Source organism: Henckelia pumila, chromosome 2 (genome assembly GCF_033568475.1).
Source record: "Henckelia pumila isolate YLH828 chromosome 2, ASM3356847v2, whole genome shotgun sequence".
In the NCBI taxonomy this organism is placed as follows: domain Eukaryota; kingdom Viridiplantae; phylum Streptophyta; class Magnoliopsida; order Lamiales; family Gesneriaceae; genus Henckelia; species Henckelia pumila.
In genome coordinates, this window is record NC_133121.1 from 33,169,284 (window position 1) to 33,191,731 (window position 22,448).

Genomic DNA, 22,448 nt, shown 5'->3' on the forward strand with positions numbered 1-22,448 from the left:
GGGCAAACAATGTTAGCTTAGCTAAGACCGAAAATACTCAGATCCCCTGCTATCCTTTCTTGTGTCCGAAAATGAAACCCAAAGAGCAACATTCTTGGACTGCACTAGATACTGCACTAGTTCGAAGAACACTAATACTCACCTTACGGCTAAGTGCGTCTTCAACTGGATTTGCAGATCTTGGATGGTACTTGATCTCACAATCATAATATTTGAGAAGATCTATCCAACGACGTTGCCTCATGTTCAACTCATCCTGAGTGAACAAATACTTCAAGCTCTTGTGGTCCTAAAAGATCTCAAAATACTCGTCATACAAATAATGATGCCAAATATTCAGTGCAAACACGATCGCTGCAAGCTCTAGATCATGCACTAGGTAGTTCCCTTCATGGGTCTTCAATTGTCGAGAAGCATAGTCAATCACATGCCCGTTCCGTGTCAACACACAACCTAGACTTTGAAGAGATGCATCTGTATAAACCACATAACCTTCGAATTCAAATGGTAAAGCAATAACAGGCGAGGTAGTCAGTTGACTCCTCAAATCATCAAATATATGCTCAAATTTGGCTGACCAGACAAAAGGAACATCCTTCGTCATCAACTGCGTCAGCGGCCTAGCAGTTTGGGAGAAATTCTCGATTAATCATCGATAATACCTGCTAAACCCAAGAAGCTACAAATTTCTGAAGCTGTCGTCGGACGTGACCATTTCAATATATCTTCAGTCTTATTTGGGTCCATTGAAACGCCCTCCCGAGAAATAAAATGACCAAGGAACACTACTCGATCAATCTAAAACTCACACTTGCTAAACTTGGCATATAACTGCTTCTCATGGAGAATCTGCAGTACAAGCCTCAAGTGTTGCACATTTTCATCAACAATATGCGAATAGATCAAAATATTGTCAATAAAAACCACGAAGAATTTGTCCAAATAACTCTGGAAGACCATGTTCATCAAATCCATGAACACTGCATGTGCGTTCTTCAGTCCAAAAGGCATTAAAAAAAACTCATAGTGACCATACCTCGTACAAAACGCAGTATTTGAAACATCTGTATCTCAAACTCGCAATTGATGATACACTGAGATCAACTCAATTTTGGTATACACGGAGGTAAACAGAAGTTGGTAGAACAAATCATCAATGCACGGAAATGGATACTTGTTCTTGATCGTCTCTTGGTTCAACTGTCTGTAGTCGATACAGAGACTCATGAAACCATCCTTATTCTTGATGAAAAGCACTAGCGCTCCCCAAGGTGAAATGCTCTGTCGGATATATCCCTTATCTAACAGATCCTGCAACTGTTGTTGCAACTCCCTCATCTCTGCTGGTGCCAAAATATAAGGTGCACGGGAAATCGGTGTCGTCCCTTCCCTAGCACAAGCTCGATACCGAACTCAATCTCTCAAACTGGAGAAAAACCTGGAATCTCATCCAGAAAAACATCTAGTACTCACAAACAATTGGAAACTCCTCAATAGCCCTGCTCCTTGTAGATGTATCAACCGCATAGATAAGGTAGCCTTCCTCACCCGCCTCTAAAGCCTTACAAGCCTTCAAAGCTGATACCAGAGGCATAGGAAGTCGCGCTCCCTCACCATATAAAAACCAACTATCGCCCTCAACCGGACGAAACTGGACAATATTTTGGTAACAATCCACAGTAGCTCGATAAGAAGTCAAAATATCAATACCCAAAATACAGCCAAAATCCTTCATCGCTAAAATCATAAGATTTGCCGATAACTCAGAGCCTTCAAATTCTATAGAGCAACCCAAGATTAAACGGTTGGCTAAAGCCGAATGACCAGTCGGGGTAGACACAAATAACACTACATCTAAGGATACGTACGGAAATCTATGGTGCTTAAAGAAATGTGCCGAAATGAATGAATGTGATGCAGCAGTATCTATGAGAACGAAAACAAAAATTCCTTACATACACCTGCGATAATGAAACGACCGTTTCTTGAAAATATATTTTTTAATAATTCTACATATATGCCCATACATATATGTATCTATACTTAAAATAGATTTTCATAAAATTTAATAACGAAAGTGCGGAAATCAAAGTTCAAGGACAAAACTCATGCAAATGACAAACATCTCAAAACCAAACTAAACAGTGAAAAATAGTAAACGTGTGCGGAAAAACATAATGTATGAAAATCTCATAACAATTGAATCATAGACTGGCGAAGGTCATGGGTGCTAGCTCGCCAAGGATGCTCAGAGGTCCTCGCTTCCAGTCGGGACCACATCCTCATAACTAGAATCAAACTCACCGACACACCATTTAAATCTAATGAGCCTAGAGGCTCAGCATGCTCTACCCAGTAATAACGAGTACCATATAATAAGATCGCATGCAGACACGTATCATATAAAAATATACTGAAGGATCTTATGCATGCATGATCGTAGAAACATTTGCATAATGCTGAGACGTAAGCATAAACATAAACATAAACATAACCATAATGTTAATCATAATCTTAATACTTAACATAAATATGTAACATAATCATGGCATTTCATAATCATAAAATCATTTTTTGAGTGGGTCATGTCAGTGAAGTGTGACCATAAACATAAGCGATTGATCAATATATAAATCAACGTACGTGGCGGCGAGGTTTAGGATTCCCTATGCCGCTTATGCCACTTCACCCAACCTAAACACGGGGATCCATAGGCTCATAAACATAAATGGAGAGGTCATCAAGCCCGGTATCCCGACTTCCAATCCCATGAGTGCCAAAAATCACATCAACTTCCCAAAAATATTTTTTACATGCCCTTAATCTTAACATAAAAATACATGCATGAATCATGAAATTAAAAATATCATTTTTCGTAAAATTTGCCCGTAAATATATATTTAACTTGTTTTCATAAAATTCATACTTATATCAAAATATACATACATATATATTTACGGACTATTTACTTGCCACGGGGTCGTTCGAGTTGTTGCCCCTTAATTTAAACCCATGAACTTAGACTGGCCTATTAACATTTAAGCCCAACAAGAAATTAAATAACTTAAGCCCAACAAACAATTAAATAATATAAGCCCAATAACAACCCAAATCACTCAAGACTATTTACACAATTAAATCAAACATTTGGACTTCTAATTAAATTACCCGGGCCCAAAATAAAATAACCCGGACCCATACCCATATCACATGACCCAGTTAACACTTGGCCCGACCCGAACACTCCCCTGCCCGAGCTGCCCGAACCAAGCCAAGCAACTCAAGCCCTAACCCATCTCCAAGCCCATAACGTGAAGCCCCTTATTCCCACTCTTCGACCGTGGCCGGAGCCCCGCTAGTAGGACCACCCCAAGGTAATGTCGGACCTCCTTGGACCATCCAAGGCCTGAGACATGGCTTGAATGGCTCGACCGTGGCACCCAAACCCAGCCCAAGCTCATCTCGCCTACAACCATGAACAACTTAACTCCAGCCCTTCGGCCTCTATGCTCCGGCCGCCCATGGCCGGAGCCTTGTCGGCAGGACCACCCCAAGGTCCTGTCGAACCTTCTTGAACCAGCCACAGCTCGAGCAATGGCTTGCATGGCTCGACCGTGAGCCATGAACTCCCCTGCCCTGCGCGAACACACATCTGCCCACATCCACAAAATCACTTCGGCCCTCTTTGCTCAGCCACCACCATGGCGTGCCCTGCCTGAAACTAGCCCCTAACAGACCAATCTACCCACTAAGCCGAGGAAAGCATCTGCTCGAACTAGCCGTGCCAGCCATCAACAAAAAATCGAGCCACATTACAAAAAAAACGTGAAATGATGCATAAAATCTTAAATCTTGAGCTCCAAATCCACATACAAATGCAACCAACACGTTTTTAACATAAAAACAGAGGATATATTTATTTAAATGGGTGAGCAAGGAATAATAGAACATGTATTGATCAAGAAACGCTAATACGATGGCGTAGACCGCGGCGGGACGACCGAAACTCCAAAAATCTTATGTTTTTCTTTAAAAATTTGTGAGGTGTGTGGAAGGTGTAGGATCGGCTGCTGCTCAAGCTTGAGCTCCATGAAAACATTAATGAGGGAATAAAGGTGATGGAGGTGAAATTAGGGCTAGCTTTAGTTTTATATACAAATGGGTTTAGGGCCTTTCTTATTAAATGGCTACAAGGCTTTTTAAAAAAAAAATTAAAACTAGCCCAACATTAAATTTTTGACATTAGAAATCCCTTAATTTTCGTAACAAACAAAGGGCCAATTTTAAAAGTGCCCTAAAAGCCCTTAAAATAGCCTAACTAGTTGAAAATGGGCTTTTGATTTTATATATATATATATATATATATATATATATATATATATATATATATATATATATATAACCCAAAATTTTTTATAAATTAAATATCAAAATAAATATTTCGGGCTCTTAAAAATCTTAGACATAAATTTCGATAAAAACTTTTAGTTCGTTTGTCCACGGTCCCGCTACGCGCTCGTAAATCGACTTTTCCTTAAAAAAATTCATAATTCATAATTCTCCAAATATTTGGGTTAAATGTCAAAAATAAATTTAAAGAACTTAAACATGCCACATAAAATTCATTTAACCCTTTTAATTTATTTTAAAATAATAAATCTCCTAATTATGCTTACGGTTTTACATAGAAGAAATTCTAGGCATTACAACTCTTTTCCCCTTAAAAGGAATTTTGTCCTAGAAATTGAAGTACGTACCAAAAATCTCTGGATAACGCGTCCGCATATCGACTTCGGCCTCCCAGGTAGCCTCCTCCTCTGATTGATTCAGCCACCGGACCTTGACCATGGGAATAACTCGCGTCCTAAGCCTCCGCTCCTCTAGTGCTAAGATCTTCACTGGTCTTTCCTCGAACGACAAGTATGACTTCAACTGCAGAGGCTCATAATCCAGTACGTGAGTAGGGATGGCAATTTCCTCCGAACCCGACGGAGGATCCGATACCCGATCCGAATAAAATAGGGTATGGAGGAAAATTTAGACCCGATTAAATAATCGGGTAATCGGGTATGGGTATGTTCGGGTATGGAGGCGGGTCTTGTAAAATCCTACCCATACCCGACCCGATACCCGTTTAAATTAATATATATATATATATATATATATATATATATATATATATATATTAATTATAATATAATATATATATATATATGTAAATGTATATTATATATTTAATTGTATTAAATAAATATTTACTTTCCCAAAGACCCAAACCAACCAAATCGGCCATTTGTCCTTTTTTCCTCTCTTTTTTCGCCGTCACCATCTCTTCGGCTCTTCCCTTCACAGATTTTGAACTCATTTTATTTCCTCTCTTCTCTTACTGGTAAGTATATTTTTATTTGACTTCAAGAATCTAAAAATGCTCTATTTTTTTATTATGTATAATTGTATCCTTTGCTTGTTTGAATGTTTCCCCATTCATTTTAGGGTTTTTTAACCAATTCATTTTGGGGTTTTTAATTGCAATGGAACTTTGTTTTTGGTTATTTTAGTGAACTGTGGTCCGTAGGATATTTTTCCTAAGATTTTTATGGTTTAGATACTTAGTGAACCGTGTGCTATCATAATAAGGTTTTGTTTTAGTGAACTTTGTTTTTGGTTATTTTTTGTTATTTTAGTGAATTGTGGTATGTGGTCCATAGGATATTTTCAGGTTTATTAGATGGACTCAACAGATCTTGTGACAGAAAATGAAGTACCATCATCTGAAATAAATCATGAGGTTCCTCAGGTTCCACAAAATACGACATCTGTTGATGGTGCCTCTCCTAGTGAAGCAAAAAAGAGAAAGTTAACTTCTGATGTGTGGAATCATTTTGAAAGAAAGAAAATTAAAGGAATGGACAAGGCAATTTGCAACTACTGTCAGAAATCCCTTTCTGGTAACAGTAAACATGGGACAACACACTTACGTGAGCATTTCAAAACTTGTCCAAGAAGAACTGTTAGTGATATAAGGCAGAAACTACTGATTAAAGAGAACAAGACAGATTTTGCTATCAAAGGTTTTCAATTTGACCAAGAAACATCAAGGTCTATACTTGCTGAAATGATAATTTTACATGAGTATCCATTGACAATAGTTGAGCATCATGGGTTTCAAAAGCTTTTAGCAAGTCTTCAGCCTTTGTTCAAGGTTCCAAGTCGTAATACCATCAAGAGTGATATACTGAAAATGTATGACTTTGAAAAGGCAAAAGTATTGAGTTTGTTGGAATCTAATAAAGGAAGAATTGCTTTAACTACCGATATGTGGACTGCATCTAATCAGAGGAAGGGATTTTTGGCTTTGACAGCCCATTTCATAGATGATAATTGGACTTTGCAAGGTCATATTTTGAGGTATATTTTCTGTTTGTCACTAAAATATGTAATATTTTCACACTTTTTTATGATTTCTGTTAAAAAGATACTTACATACATACAAAATTGTGTTTGAATTATGTAGGTTTGCTTATGTTCGATCTCCACATACTTAAGAAGTTCTTGCTAATGTGATAGTTAAGTCTATGATGGATTGGAATATTGATAGGAACATATCCACCATTACTGTTGATAATTGCTCCACTAATGATTCTCTTATGAACTATGTGATGCATAAGCTTGATCATTCTACACTTATGCTAGGAGGGTCTTTATTTCATATGTGTTGTGCTGCTCATATTTTGAATTTAGTTGTCCAAGATGGTTTGAATATCATTGCACCTAGTGTTGAGAAAATTCGTGAAAGTGTCACATATTGGAGAGCATCTCCTAAAAGAGAGCAAAAGTTTGATGATGTGGCACGGATTGTAATGCACAATATGAATGCTAAAAAATTGGTGCTTGATTGTAAAACCCGTTGGAACTCAACGTATTTGATGATCGTGACTGCTATATCCTTTAAAGAGGTGTTTGCTCATCTACGATTTCGTGATCCATCATATAAATATGTTCCAACAGATGAGGAGTGGTTGTTAGCAGAAGAGGTTTCTCAAATGTTGAAAGTTTTTTATTCTGTGACTGAAATATTTTCTAGAAGAAAGTATCCCACAACAAATATCTTTTTTCCTAAGGTTTGTGAAATTAAAGCTTCATTGCTAAAGTGGACCACATCTCCTAACAAGATTGTTTCTTCCATGGCTGAACGGATGCTTTCCAAATTTGATAAGTATTGGTCTGATATTCATGGAGTAATGGGAATATCTACTATTTTAGATCCAAGATATAAGACAAAGTTGGTTGAGTATTGTTTCAAAAGAACACATGGAGAGATTGGGTTTAAAGAACCTGTTAGAAGGATTCAAAAAATGTGTTATGATTTGCTTGATGATTACACAAATAATAGTGGTCATGCTCGTGTTGAAAAAAGGTCAAGGGAGACTAGATTGAATACAAGTACTGATGATTTTTTGGATAGTTTTGATAAAGAAGTAGCACTTGAGTGTGACATTTATACTGATCTGAAGACTGAGCTAGATCATTATTTGGAAGACAAAGTGTTGCCGAGAAATGTTGATTTTGACATATTGGAGTGGTGGAAGACCAATGGAATCAAGTATCCCACTTTGATGAGGATGGCACGAGATCTGCTTGCCATTCCAATATCAACGGTCACATCAGAATCTGCCTTTAGTACAAGTGGCAGATTGGTGAGTCCTCATAGAAGCAGACTTCATCCAAAAACCTTAGAAGCATTGATGTGCACTCAAAGTTGGTTATTGAACGAGAAACAAGGTAATATAAGTTGAATTTTAGTTTTTATTGTTTTTGAATGAAATTATTTTTCATTTACAATCTACAATAATGATTTTTCTTCTTCATTGAATTTTGTAGCTAAAAGTTCACAAGAAACAGCAGCATATTACTCTTCAGTTGAACACGATGAGGATACCATTGATGTTGATGGGGTAAGTTTTAATACAGCTTATTGTTTTTAAAATTTGAAAGTAAACTATTGGGAAAATTTTTTATATTAATTTACATTATTTTGCAGGACACAACAATGCCAAGTGATGAAGACATTTACGATTAGTTCGGAGTTGAAACTGCTCTAGTTTGCTTTTTGGATATAATGTTTACATATGATTAAATGAGGGGTAGCGCATTGATGTTTAATATGTTGAATTATGAATTTTTGGATATGATGTTAATTCAAATATACTTTTGTTGGATGATGTAGTTGAATGAAATGAAGAAAATTATTGGTATGGACTATGGAGATGATGTTAAGTTTAAAAGATAATGATGTTGGGATAAACTATTTCTAATATTTTGTTATTTTTTCTATGATGTTTACTTTGTGAATTTTTTATCTTTAATAATTTGTTTTATTGTTCATTTAAAGAATTTGGTAAATATTCATAGATTTATCAAAATAATTCAAATTTGAGAAAAATCAATTGTAGGTGGTAATAGGATATATGGGTAGGGTATGGATATCCGATCCTCCGACGGGTATGGGGATGGAGATGAAATTAAATATCCGATGGGTATGGGTATGGGTATGGGTATAGATTTAATAAATGGGTATGGGGATGGAGATACAATATCCTACCCATACCCTACCCATTGACATCCCTATACGTGAGATGGATTTGAGATATACTTCCACAAAATCGATACGTGGAATACGTTGTGCACCACTGCAAGGCTAGGCGATAGTGCTAAACGGTAGGCCAACGTACCAATCCTCTCTAAAATCTTGAACGAACCAATAATCCTCGGACTGAGCTTGCTCTTTCTACCAAAGCGCATCGCTCCCTTCATAGGTGCAATCCTCACAAAGACATGGTCTCCAACGACAAACTCGAGGTCTTGTCTTCGTCGGTCAGCATAACTCTTCTGACGAATCTGCACGGTCCTCATCCTATCTCGAATCCGCATCACAATTTCTGCAGACTGCTGAACTAACTCGGGTCCTAAGAGAATCCTTTCGCCAACCTCGTCCTAATGCACAGGAGATCTACACCTTCTCCCGTAAGAGCCTTATATGGAGCCATACTTATGGACGCCTGATAATTGTTGTTATAGGTGAACTCCACCAGAGGTAATCTTGACTCCCACGAGCCCTAAAAGTCGATCACAGAAGCCCTCAAAAAATCCTCGAGGATCTGAGTAACCTGATCAGACTGTCCATCTGTCTAGGGATGAAAAGCAATACTGAACAGTAACTTCGTCCCCAAATCTACGTGTAAACTCTTCCAAAAAGAAGAAGTAAACCTCGGATCTCTGTCTAACACAATAGAGACTGGAATCCCATGAAGTTTGACAATCTTTCTGTTTCAAAGCTCCGCAGACTGTGTCATGGTGAAGGTAGTCTTCACCGGTTAAAAATGTGCTGATTTGGTGAGTCGGTCGACAATCACCCAAATTGATGTACATCCTCTGGAACTCCTAGGTAAACTAATCACAAAATCCATAGTGATGGTTCTCCCATTTCCACTCAGGAATAGGGAGTGGTTGAAGCAACCTTCCTGGTCACTGATGCTCTGCCTTGACCTGTTGCAGGTCAAACACTCGGATAAGAAACGGCTAATGTCCCGCTTCATGCTCGGTCACCAATACAAAGTCTGCAAATCTCAGTACATCTTCGTACTCCCAGGATTAATGGAGTACGGAGATGCATGTGCCTCAGTCATAATGTCGATCCCCAACTGCTCGGAACTCGATACCCACATCCGTCCTTTCTACCGAAAAATACTGTCCTCAACTGTGTAAAGAAAACTGCCTCTTGCCTCATCTCTATGTCTCATTCGTAGTAACTGCTCATCTGTAGACTGTCCAACTCTAATCCGATCTCGGAAATTCGGTTGTACTGTCAATGCTGATAAACTCGGTGCATGACCACTCGAATAAATCTCTAAACCAACCTTTGTATCTCCATCTGTAGAGGTCGCTTCACTGACAAACAGGATACCACTGAAGCCTTCCAACTCAGAGTGTCGGCTATCATATTAGACTTACCAGGATGGTAGCTAATGTCACAATCATAGGCCTTCACTAACTCCAACCATCTGCGTTGCCTCCTATTCGACTCCTTCTGTGTGAAGAAATACTTGAGGCTCTTGTGATCGTTGAAAATCTTGCACTTCTCATCGTACAAGTAATAACAACTACTACACCACGCACTATATTTATTTAAAATCATTTTCTTCAAAAAATTGCAAGTTGAAAGGAATTAAATAATATTCATCCGGATTTTAAAATACTAATTTTGAAAGATAATTAAATAAACTTTATAATTCTTTAAAATAAATAAGACTACTAAAAAATCCTTAAAATGAAGCTTTACTTACTTTCCTCAACTTTTAAGGATTAAAAATAAATTTGTGATACTCGAAAATCCTTAAAATTATCATTTGATAAACCTCCTCTAGATTACTACATAAATCTCAAAAATGATTTATAACTCACGACTCAGCTTCCGTCCGCCGGCCCCGAAATAACAGAAACTCGAGAATTCTTTTAAATCAATACTTAACATTTTGATGTCACAATGATAAAATAATCATTTAAATAATAAACGGAGCGATTAAAATAATTTAAATAAAATAGATGAAAATTTAAAAATAATTTGATAAATACACAAGTTGGATTAAAAATCTTTAAAACAAATTGGACAATCAAAAATATTTAAATAATTAAGCTAGACAGTTAAAATCATTTAAATAACTAACTGATAAACTTAAGTCATTTTAAATAAATAAGCTGGACAAGTAAAATCATTTAAATAAGCAAGATTAAACCTTTAAAATCATTAAACAAGTAAGTTGTACAATAAAGTCATTTAAATAAATAATTAATATTTTGTTAACACATAATTCAAATAAAGAATTCAAATCAATTAAACTTAAAATAATAATCATACTATTTATTTAATTTTATGCATGCGATTTTAAATATTGGATTTTAGGCGCTACAATTCATTCATTTAAAGATCCCTGGTTTGATATGGTTAGAGCTTCTGCATTTTCCTTACTTCTATCTGGTAAGTGCTTCTTCCTTTCAGGGCAATCCCTTTTAAAGTGCCTCTCCGTGTGACAGATGAAACACCTTAGTTTCAAAGGTGGTCTTGATTTGCTCCTAGACTTAGACCTATTTTTGTTTCCCCTTTGAAACCTCTTATCTTATCTACCTCTTGTTATAAGGCTTTCACCTTGTGGCTGAGAGTTTGATTGAATCTTTATTTGTAACTTTTTTGCCTTTATAGCAGACTGAACTTCATCCAAAGTAATTGTTTGATCTCTATCATAAAGTAATGCGTCACGAAAATTCTCAAAGGATGGAGGCAGGAAATTCAACAAGATCAAAGTCTTGTCTTCATCTTCTAATTTGATCTCTATGTTCTCAAGATCGTCCAGGATCTTAATGGATTCATCAATTTGTTCTGAAGTTCCCTTATCATCCAAAATCTTGAATGAGTAAAGCCTTTGTTTCATATACAATCTGTTGGCCAATGATTTTGTCATATACAAGTTTTCTAACTTAGACCAAATCCCAGCAGCCGAGATTCCCTAAAGGTTCTAGAGAACTAGATCATGTAACTATAGAGAGCGTACCTTAAGAATGAGAGAACTTGAGCTATTTATAGATAGTCAAAGAGTTTCATGGGCTTGAGCCTCTTATGGGCTTTTAGAAATTTATGGGCCTTGATAAAGTATCCAAATAAATAACTAAATAATATGGGACCAAATGTACAGAGTCAGTGGGCTTGGGTGCGAGAGAAAGTCAAATTGGGTAATAACCCATCACATCAGTTTCCTCGATGCGGATGTATTTTTCGGCTCTAGACAACAACTCCTTCAAGGTGTTCGGGGATTTTCCTACCATAGATTCCTTGAACCTTACAGGACGCAAGTTCTGCTGTATTATTCCAGATAACATATCGTGGTTCACGTGTGGGACTTCATGAACCGCGTGAGTAAATCTCTTAACATAGTCTCGCAAACTTTCCCCTTATTTTTGAAGAATTATGAATAAGTATGCTGCTATTTTTGGGTATTTCTTGTTAATCGAGAATTGTTGGATGAAGCGCTAGATGAGTTGATCCAAGTTGGCGATGGATTCGGACGGCAGCTTATTGAACCATGTGAGAGCCTGTCCTGATAACGTTGTTCGAAATATCTTGCAGTAAGCTGCATCTGTGATGTCATACAAATCTGCTTTCACGTAGAATTTTTCAATATGATCTTGAGGATCACTAGTTCCATTGAACTCAGGTAGGATGGGGATTTTGACTCCCTTAGGCAATGCTTCAGATAGAATGGAATTAGTGAACGGGCTCCGACGTATAGGCAAGATTGCTGACGAATTCTCTCCAGTTACATATGTGTGATATCCATCTCCACGGGTTGGATTAGAAGTTTTGTTTTCGTCAGAGACGTCGTGAATTATGTGAGCACTTGTTTCACCCTCTTTATGAGTAATATTTTTCTTGGTGTAACGCCCCGTTTTTATCTTAAATGAGTTTATTTGAGTTAACTGGAGATTACAGAGTTCTCGAGCCGGTTTGATTTTGATCAGGGTCCTTTTTACAAATTTTGGAAATTTCAGGGACTAAAATGCAAATATGGAATTTTATATATTATCTACACTTATTTTGACTCTCAAAGGAGCTCCTCCTCTTCCTCTCAACCGTGAACTCCATTGAAGCTTGGGGAAAACGTTTCCAAGCTCTTCCAATCTCGGTTTCCGGTCGATCCGTCCGTTAGAAATTAATTCTGAAGGCAGATTATCGATCACTGCAGTGAGAGCTCTGTTATATTGTAAGTTCTTCTACGATCGGATACATTCTAGTTTTTGGATGTTGTTAGAATCGTTCTAGATTCGAGTATGTTGTTCTCTACAGAGTTCTGATCGTTTATTATCTGTCGGTTTTGAATTAGAGCGACGTTCGGAATTGTTATGATTTTTGGAAGTATTATTCGAAAATGTGGGTTTTGAGATTTGTTGGGTTTGTCTTGTTGTTGTGGTTTTAGCATTGAATTGAGTTGATATCAGTATTGAACTGCTGTCTGCGTTGCCGGTTTGTTCAGTTTATAGCCGTTATGCCGTCGGTTTGAGTTTTGAGGGTTTCGAACCATTTTTGAGTTGTTGAACTTGGCTTGTAAGTTGGTCTTTGTTGTTGATCAATCTCTTGTATCTGAACAGATTCGTTTGGAGTTGTCAAGCCCTGAGTTAGCAGCTGATTGATCGTTTCAGAGTTGGACGAAGATCTCTTTCCTGGAGTTGGAACTACTGCATTGAAAGGTAAAAGCAGTCATCGTAGCGGGATAGCATACTCGGGACTGTTGGTTCTCGAGTTTCCCTTTTTAAATCACATATTGCATTGATACTTGTTCTAGCACGTGGAACTTGTAATTGTTGATTGATTGAGTTTTGTTATATGGCTTATGTTTATGTTTCTGTTATGCATTCATCTTGAGCCTACTTTGATTTCAGCGGGCAGAACCGCCCTTTTTGTTAGACGTTTGGGAACTATGATTGAGTGGCCTAGGTTGTAGTATTTCGCCTAGTGCTAGCATACTCATTATGGTTGCTCAAAGTCTAGAGGAGTGGGATACGTGGCACCACCTCGATTGGGAGAGTCGGTGAGTCGTTACGTGATCTCATCCTCGGGATCCCAAAAGCAGAGCAATACTCCCGTGTTTATCAGAATCGATATCCTGGTTTTAAAGACATGCATATCATTAACTTCGACTTGAATATGTGGTTTGATAGCATGTTGTGTATTCATTACTTGATATGTTGCTTTTACTGGGATTATCATTCTCACCGGTTATCCGGCTGTTGCTTTGTTTTGTATGTGTACTTGGCAACAGGTGGGGCAGGAACAAGTCAGAAGAGGCATGGTTAGCTTCGAGGGCAAGTAGTAGAAGTGAGACTCGGTTTAGAAGTCGAATTAGCATGTTTATCTAGTTTAAGATTGAAGCATGTTAGAACTCGAACTTGATATGTTTTGTTATTCGAATTAGTTTGTATTCGGATTGTAATCTGAAATCGAAGTATGTTGTTGTTGTATCGATTTAGACTTCTGGTTGTTTTTAGGCCTTCTGAAAGCATGACTTGTTATGGCATGTTTCCCTACACCCTGTTATTGTAATTGTATTTGAAGGCATGTCGGACCAAGCGCGGAATCCCTTTTCTTTTTCTGCAGCCTGAGCATTTCTGCCCAGGCCTACCGCGCGCGGGCGAGGCGTTCCTCGCGCGCGCGCGAGGCCTCCGATGGGCCTCGGGATCGTTTGCCGCGCGCGCGCGTGCGTGGTTCCTCGCGCGCGCGCGGGCGTTTTAAAAAAAAAAAAAAAAAAAAACTTTGACTTGTTTTACTCTTGGATTCTTGTTCGCTTAATAGTTGTTTAATCCGAGATTAGTGGTTTAGAATCGAGGTCTCACATTAAGTGGTATCAAAGCCTTAAGATTCTTGGTCGAACTAGAGTGAGCGGGGTAGATCGAGTCTGTGTGTAATGACTCCTCGCATGTGTTTGAATTATTTAATTGTGTACTTAATTCCATGCGAGCATGCTTTATTGTTTGAGCATTAATTGAATTACATGGTTGTGTGATTTAAATTAATAAAGCATGATCTACTTGAGATATAACTGTTTCTGTTCTCGACTGGTTTTCGGTATTCCAAGCGGTTGTAAGGGCACTGATGGTAGCGATTGAGATATCTCGTGTGCTAACCTTTGATTATCAGATGGGTCCTCGTCGAGTGATAAACAGAAACACACCACCAGTTATCCCTGCGACTGAGCAAGCTAGCACTGAGGTTGATCAGTTGGATGCTTCAGCGACTCCTATGGAAACCTTGCTGAAGAGGTTTCAGTCGTTCAATCCGCCATTGTTGATGGGTTCAGAAAATCCAGTTGACTGTGAGAGTTGGTTGGATGATATGGATCAGTTGTTTGATTCCATTGACTACACAGATGACCGCCGAATCAGGTTAGTAATTCATCAGCTGCGTGGTGGTGCTAAGAGCTGGTGGATCATGACAAAGAAAGCATTTGAGAGTAGAGGTACAGAGGTTACTTGGACTCTTTTTAAATCTGAGTTTTATAAGCGGTTTTTCCCTATCTCGTATCGTAAGGATAAGGGAGCAGAGTTTGCAAATCTGAGGCAAGGGAATCTGAACATTGAAGAGTACGTGGCTAAGTTCGATAGTCTGTTGCGTTTTGCACCGCTAATTGCCGGAGATGAAGAAGCTAAGGCAGATCAGTTCATCAACGGGTTGAACCCCGATGTCTTCACGTTGGTTAACACCAACAGGCCTAGCAACTTTGCGGATGCCATGAATTACGCAAAGGGAGGCAGAAGCAGGCTTGTGGAGGCAAAGAGGTAATCAGGGGGCACCTCAGCAGCAGAGGCAGTATCAGAACCAACCATCTCAGTACCAGAATCAGCCACCTCAACATCAGAACCAGCAGCAGAGGTATGAAGGTGGAAACAGTGGGGGAAACAGAAAGGATCAGTACAAGGCAAGAGGTAAACAGTTCAAGAGACAGGGGAACAGTTCGTCCAGTTCCAGTGGTTCGAAGCAATTCGGTTCAGGACCGAGTTCTGGGTCATCATCCTTGTACTGCAGCAAGTGTGGAGGAAGACACTCACCGGATCAGTGTGTGGGAGTCTTCGGCAATTGTAACACATGTCAGCAACCGGGACACTTCTCTAAAGTGTGCCCTCAACGTAATAGAGATAGAGCTCAGAGTGGGAGTTCGTCTAGACCTGCAGCTCAGCCGGAGAGGCAGTCGTCTGCAGTGCACTCTTTCCAACCCCAGCAACAGCAGAACAGACAGGGAGGTAGCTCTAGTGCAAATCAGCCTCCGAGACAGCAAGCACGAGTCTTTGCATTGACAGAGGATCAGGCTCAGGCAGCACCTGACGATGTCATAGCAGGTAACTGTTCGATTTTCGGTCATTCTGCTCATGTCTTAATAGATACAGGTGCTTCCCATTCCTTTATCTCTGAGAAATATGTGTTATTGCATGCTTTGCCAACTGAATTGTTGCCTACAGTAGTAGCTGTTACTTCACCTTTGGGTGGAGGAATTGTTTCTGTCCGACTAGTCAGGAACTGTGAATTTTGTTTCGAGGGGAATTTGTTAGAATTCGACTGTATTGTGCTTGGGTTGTCAGATTTTGATTGTATTGTCGGGATAGATGCTTTAACCAAGTACAGGGCGACAGTTGATTGTTTTCTGAAGGTTGTCAGGTTCAGACCTGAAATGGCAGACGAGTGGAAATTCTTTGGTAAGGGTTCTCGATCTAGAATTCCTTTGATTTCAGTGTTATCTATGACTCGTTTGTTACAGAGAGGTGCAGAAGGATTTTTGGTTTATGCGGTTGATGTACTGAAATCTAGCCCAGCTTTGGTTGACTTACCAGTGGTTAGAGATTTTGCTGATGTGTTTCCGGAAGATGTTCCTGGATTGCCACCCATTCGAGAGGTTGAATTCAGCATTGACTTAGTGCCAGGTACTCAACCTATTTCAAAAGCTCCTTATCGTATGGCACTTGTTGAATTGAGAGAGTTGAAGGAGCAGCTTGAGGATTTGATTGCCAAGGGATACATCAGACCTAGTGTATCGCCTTGGGGTGCTCCTGTTCTATTCGTTCGGAAGAAGGATGGTTCTATGCGGCTCTGTATCGACTACCGTCAATTGAATCAGGCTACAGTTAAGAACAGGTATCCTTTACCCCGAATAGATGACTTGTTTGATCAACTGCAGGGTTCTTCTGTCTACTCTAAGATTGATCTGAGGTCAGGCTACCATCAGCTGAGAGTGCGAGAGGAAGATGTTCCTAAGACCGCATTCAGAACGAGGTATGGTCACTTCGAGTTTATAGTCATGCCGTTCGATTTGACTAACGCTCCAGCTGTTTTTATGGGTTTGATGAACCGTATCTTTCAGCGTTATTTAGATGAGTTCGTCATTATTTTCATCGATGATATTCTTATCTACTTGAAGAACCGTACTGACCATGCAGAGCACTTGAGAATCGTCTTGCGGATTTTACGAGTTGAGCAGTTGTTTGCCAAGCTATCGAAATGCGAATTCTGGTTAGATCGAGTTGTCTTTCTCGGTCATATTATTTCTGAAGATGGGATTTCTGTCGATCCCAGCAAGATCGAAGCGGTTATGAATTGGCCTAGACCGACATCAGTACCTGAGATCCGAAGCTTCATGGGTTTAGCTGGTTATTACCGTCGTTTCATCGAGGGTTTCTCGTCTATTGCCAAGCCTATTACCCAGCTGACTCAGAAGAATGCGCCTTTTGTCTGGACTTCAGATTGTGAGGCTAGCTTTGTTGATCTGAAGAGGAGACTGACCAGTGCTCCAATTCTTTATATTCCGAAGGGTACTGGAGGTTTCACAGTCTATTGTGATGCTTCTAACCGAGGCTTGGGTTGTGTTCTTATGCAGCATAAGCATGTGGTGGCGTATGCATCAAGGCAGCTGAAACCGCACGAGACTCGTTATCCTGTTCATGATCTTGAACTTGCAGCAATTGTATTTGCTTTGAAGATCTGGCGTCACTATCTTTATGGTGAGTCTTTCGAGATCTTTTCTGATCATAAGAGTCTTAAGTACTTGTTTTCACAGGCAGAGCTGAATATGAGACAGAGAAGATGGTTAGATCTGTTGAAGGATTTCGACTGTGAGATCAAGTATTATCCAGGGAAGTCGAATGCAGTTGCAGATGCCTTGAGCCGAAAGCTTTGTTCGTTATCTCTTTCAACTATCGGTGTTTCTCAGTTGGTCGATGATTGTTGTACTTCTGGTTTAGAGTTTGAAACAGATAGGGAGACTATCAGAGTGTTTGCTATTCAAGCCGAGCCGGAGTTGTTTGTTGCAATCAGAGAAGCACAGAAGTCTGAGCCGAGCATTCAGGTTTCAATAGAGAAAGTCAGAACTGGGCATCATTCAGAATTCCAGGTTAGAGATGACGTTTTGTTTGTGAATAACCGTATTGTTGTGCCTGATATTTCGGAGTTGAGACAGCGTATTCTCCGAGAGGCTCATTGCAGTCGGTTTAGCGTTCATCCTGGAGGTCGTAAAATGTACAACGATCTGAAGAGTCAGTTCTGGTGGAAGAGAATGAAGGACGATGTTGCGAGATTTGTATCTCGGTGTTTGAATTGTCAGCAAGTGAAAGCAGAGCGGAAGCGACCAGGTGGTCTTTTGCACAGCCTATCTGTTCCTGAATGGAAATGGGATCACATTTCTATGGATTTTGTCACGAAGCTACCACGATCTGTTCGAGGATGCGATGCTATTTGGGTAGTGATCGACCGATTGACGAAGTCTGCGTGTTTTATTCCGTACAGGATGACGTATCGTCATGATCAGATGGCTGAGTTGTATGTTAGCAATGTTGTGAGATTGCATGGTGTGCCGAAGTCGATCGTTTCAGACAGAGATCCTAGATTCACTTCGCACTTCTGGCATAGTTTGCAAGAGGCGCTTGGTACTCGATTGCATCTGAGTACAGCTTATCATCCTCAGACAGATGGACAGTCAGAGCGGACTATCCAGACGTTGGAGGATATGCTGCGAGCGGTAGTGCTAGACTTTGGCACTAGTTGGCAGGATTCTTTGCCTCTTGTCGAGTTTTCTTACAACAACAGCTTCCAAGCGAGTATCGGTATGGCGCCTTTTGAGGCTTTGTATGGTAGAAAGTGCCGATCTCCGTTGTTTTGGGATGAATTGTCCGAGTCACCAGATTTGGGACCGGAGATGCTTAGAGATATGGCAGAGCAGGTTAAGATCATTCAGACCAGAATGAAGACAGCTCAAGATAGACAGGCAAAGTATGCGAATGTCAGACGTCGACCTCTGAGTTTTGAGCAGGGAGACCGTGTATTCCTTAAGATTTCTCCATTCAGAGGCACCGTCAGATTCGGTAAGAGAGGAAAGTTATCTCCGAGATTCATCGGTCCGTACGAGATTCTCGAGAAGATAGGCGATCTTGCCTACAGACTTGCACTTCCTCCGTCTTTATCTGGTATTCACGACGTTTTTCACGTCTCTATGCTGCGAAAGTATCATCCAGATCCTTCTCATATCCTTCAGCCTGACGAAGCCGAGTTAGACGAGACTCTGAGCTATTTTGAGCGACCGATTCAGATCCTTGATCGGAAAGAAAAGCAACTCAGGACCAAGTTGATTCCGTTAGTGAAAGTGCAGTGGAGCCGTCACGGAGTCGAGGAAGCGACTTGGGAGACAGAATCTGACGTGAGACAACGTTTTCCAGAGTTGTTCGGATGACGTGAGTTCTTCTTACTGTCTTTAGTTCTTTATTCTATCTTATGAGTTGTGGTTCTCGTTGATTTCGAGGACAAAATCTCTTCTTAGTGGGGGAGAATTGTAACGCCCCGTTTTTATCTTAAATGAGTTTATTTGAGTTAACCGGAGATTACAGAGTTCTCGAGCCGGTTTGATTTTGATCAGGGTCCTTTTTACAAATTTTGGAAATTTCAGGGACTAAAATGCAAATATGGAATTTTATATATTATCTACACTTATTTTGACTCTCAAAGGAGCTCCTCCTCTTCCTCTCAACCGTGAACTCCATTGAAGCTTGGGGAAAACGTTTCCAAGCTCTTCCAATCTCGGTTTCCGGTCGATCCGTCCGTTAGAAATTAATTCTGAAGGCAGATTATCGATCACTGCAGTGAGAGCTCTGTTATATTGTAAGTTCTTCTACGATCGGATACATTCTAGTTTTTGGATGTTGTTAGAATCGTTCTAGATTCGAGTATGTTGTTCTCTACAGAGTTCTGATCGTTTATTATCTGTCGGTTTTGAATTAGAGCGACGTTCGGAATTGTTATGATTTTTGGAAGTATTATTCGAAAATGTGGGTTTTGAGATTTGTTGGGTTTGTCTTGTTGTTGTGGTTTTAGCATTGAATTGAGTTGATATCAGTATTGAACTGCTGTCTGCGTTGCCGGTTTGTTCAGTTTATAGCCGTTATGCCGTCGGTTTGAGTTTTGAGGGTTTCGAACCATTTTTGAGTTGTTGAACTTGGCTAGTAAGTTGGTCTTTGTTGTTGATCAATCTCTTGTATCTGAACAGATTCGTTTGGAGTTGTCAAGCCCTGAGTTAGCAGCTGATTGATCGTTTCAGAGTTGGACGAAGATCGCTTTCCTGGAGTTGGAACTACTGCATTGAAAGGTAAAAGCAGTCATCGTAGCGGGATAGCATACTCGGGACTGTTGGTTCTCGAGTTTCCCTTTTTAAATCACATATTGCATTGATACTTGTTCTAGCACGTGGAACTTGTAATTGTTGATTGATTGAGTTTTGTTATATGGCTTATGTTTATGTTTCTGTTATGCATTCATCTTGAGCCTACTTTGATTTCAGCGGGCAGAACCGCCCTTTTTGTTAGACGTTTGGGAACTATGATTGAGTGGCCTAGGTTGTAGTATTTCGCCTAGTGCTAGCATACTCATTATGGTTGCTCAAAGTCTAGAGGAGTGGGATACGTGGCACCACCTCGATTGGGAGAGTCGGTGAGTCGTTACGTGATCTCATCCTCGGGATCCCAAAAGCAGAGCAATACTCCCGTGTTTATCAGAATCGATATCCTGGTTTTAAAGACATGCATATCATTAACTTCGACTTGAATATGTGGTTTGATAGCATGTTGTGTATTCATTACTTGATATGTTGCTTTTACTGGGATTATCATTCTCACCGGTTATCCGGCTATTGCTTTGTTTTGTATGTGTACTTGGCAACAGGTGGGGCAGGAACAAGTCAGAAGAGGCATGGTTAGCTTCGAGGGCAAGTAGTAGAAGTGAGACTCGGTTTAGAAGTCGAATTAGCATGTTTATCTAGTTTAAGATTGAAGCATGTTAGAACTCGAACTTGATATGTTTTGTTATTCGAATTAGTTTGTATTCGGATTGTAATCTGAAATCGAAGTATGTTGTTGTTGTATCGATTTAGACTTCTGGTTGTTTTTAGGCCTTCTGAAAGCATGACTTGTTATGGCATGTTTCCCTACACCCTGTTATTGTAATTGTATTTGAAGGCATGTCGGACCAAGCGCGGAATCCCTTTTCTTTTTCTGCAGCCTGAGCATTTCTGCCCAGGCCTACCGCGCGCGGGCGAGGCGTTCCTCGCGCGCGCGCGAGGCCTCCGATGGGCCTCGGGATCGTTTGCCCGCGCGCGCGCGAGCTTGGTTCCTCGCGCGGGCGCGGGCGTTTTAAAAAAAAAAAAAAAAAAAACTTTGACTTGTTTTACTCTTGGATTCTTGTTCGCTTAATAGTTGTTTAATCCGAGATTAGTGGTTTAGAATCGAGGTCTCACACTTGGTCCCCTCAAGATCTTTGTCTTTCACTATAGACTTCGTTTTCTTTGGGTCTTTGTTACCGGGGTCATGAGATGAGAGCCCTCTTCTATGAGCTCACTTGTCGGTGCTTTGGCGTTGACGGGATTCCACGAACTGAGTGACTGCTTCAGTCGCTGCGCGTGCGGCTGTTCCTTTCATTAAGGTTGTCAACATTTCCTATGTGAAACTAAATCCAGGAGGTGGTTTGAATATTGGAGGTGGGTCTCCATTGCGATTATTTCCTTGAGATGTTTATGATGGAGTATGCATTCTCAATGATGCAGTGAACAAGTTTTCACAGACGACGCCAAGCTGATGTAGCAAAAAATTGATATTACCCGATTGGACAACAACTCCTCCAAGTTGTTCGGGGATTTCCTGCCATAGATTCCTTAAACCTTCCTGGACGCAAGTTCTGTTGTATTATTCCAGATAACATATCGTGGTTCACGTGTGGGACTTCATGAACCGTGTGAGTAAATCTCTTAACATAGTCTCGCAAACTTTCCCCTTCTTTTTGAAGAATTGTGAATAAGTATGTTGTTGTTTTCGGGTATTTCTTGTTAATTGAGAATTGTTGGATGAAGCACTGGATGAGTTACTCCAAGTTGGCGATGGATTCGGACGGCAGCTTATTGAACCATGTGAGATCCTGTCCTGATAACGTTGTTCGGAATATCTTGCAGTAAGTTGCATCTGTGATGTCATACAAATCTGTTTTTCACGTAGAATTTGTCAATATGATCTTGAGGATCACTAGTTCCATCGAAATCAGGTGGGCTGGGGATTTTGACTCTCTTAGGCAATGCTTCAGATAGAATGGAGTTAGTGAACGGGCTCCGACGTATAGACAAGATTGCTGACGAATTCTCTCCAGTTATATATGTGTGAGATCCATCTCCACGGGATGGATTAGTAGTTTTGTTTTCGTCAGATACGTCGTGAACTGTGTGAGCACTTGTTTCATCCTCTTTATGAGTAGTACTTTTCTTGGTCCCCTCAAGATCTTTGTCTCACTTTAGACTTAGTTTTCTTTGGGTCTTTGTTACCGGGGTCATGAG

The 22,448-nt window shown here is 39.9% G+C and overlaps 1 protein-coding gene across 1 annotated transcript; it reads right to left on the reverse strand.

The window, feature by feature from the left end:
- Nucleotides 1–1,462: 1,462 nt before the first annotated feature.
- Nucleotides 1,463–5,365, reverse strand: LOC140877477 (uncharacterized). Its single transcript, XM_073281013.1, has 2 exons — nucleotides 5,260–5,365; nucleotides 1,463–1,926 (listed from the first exon to the last, which is right to left on the reverse strand). Exons 1-2 carry the CDS (start codon nucleotides 5,363–5,365, stop codon nucleotides 1,463–1,465), a joined length of 570 nt encoding a protein of 189 aa, XP_073137114.1.
- Nucleotides 5,366–22,448: the final 17,083 nt, after the last annotated feature.

Excerpts from the sequence above, each read along its gene's own strand:
- LOC140877477 (XM_073281013.1), bottom strand. The coding sequence starts at position 5,365 with ATGAGTTCAAAATCTGTGAAGGGAAGAGCCGAAGAGATGGTGACGGCG. Across the intron at positions 1,927-5,259 it reads TGGTTTGGGTCTTTGGGAAA|ATACTGCTGCATCACATTCA; the intron begins GTAAATATTTAT and ends TCGTTCTCATAG.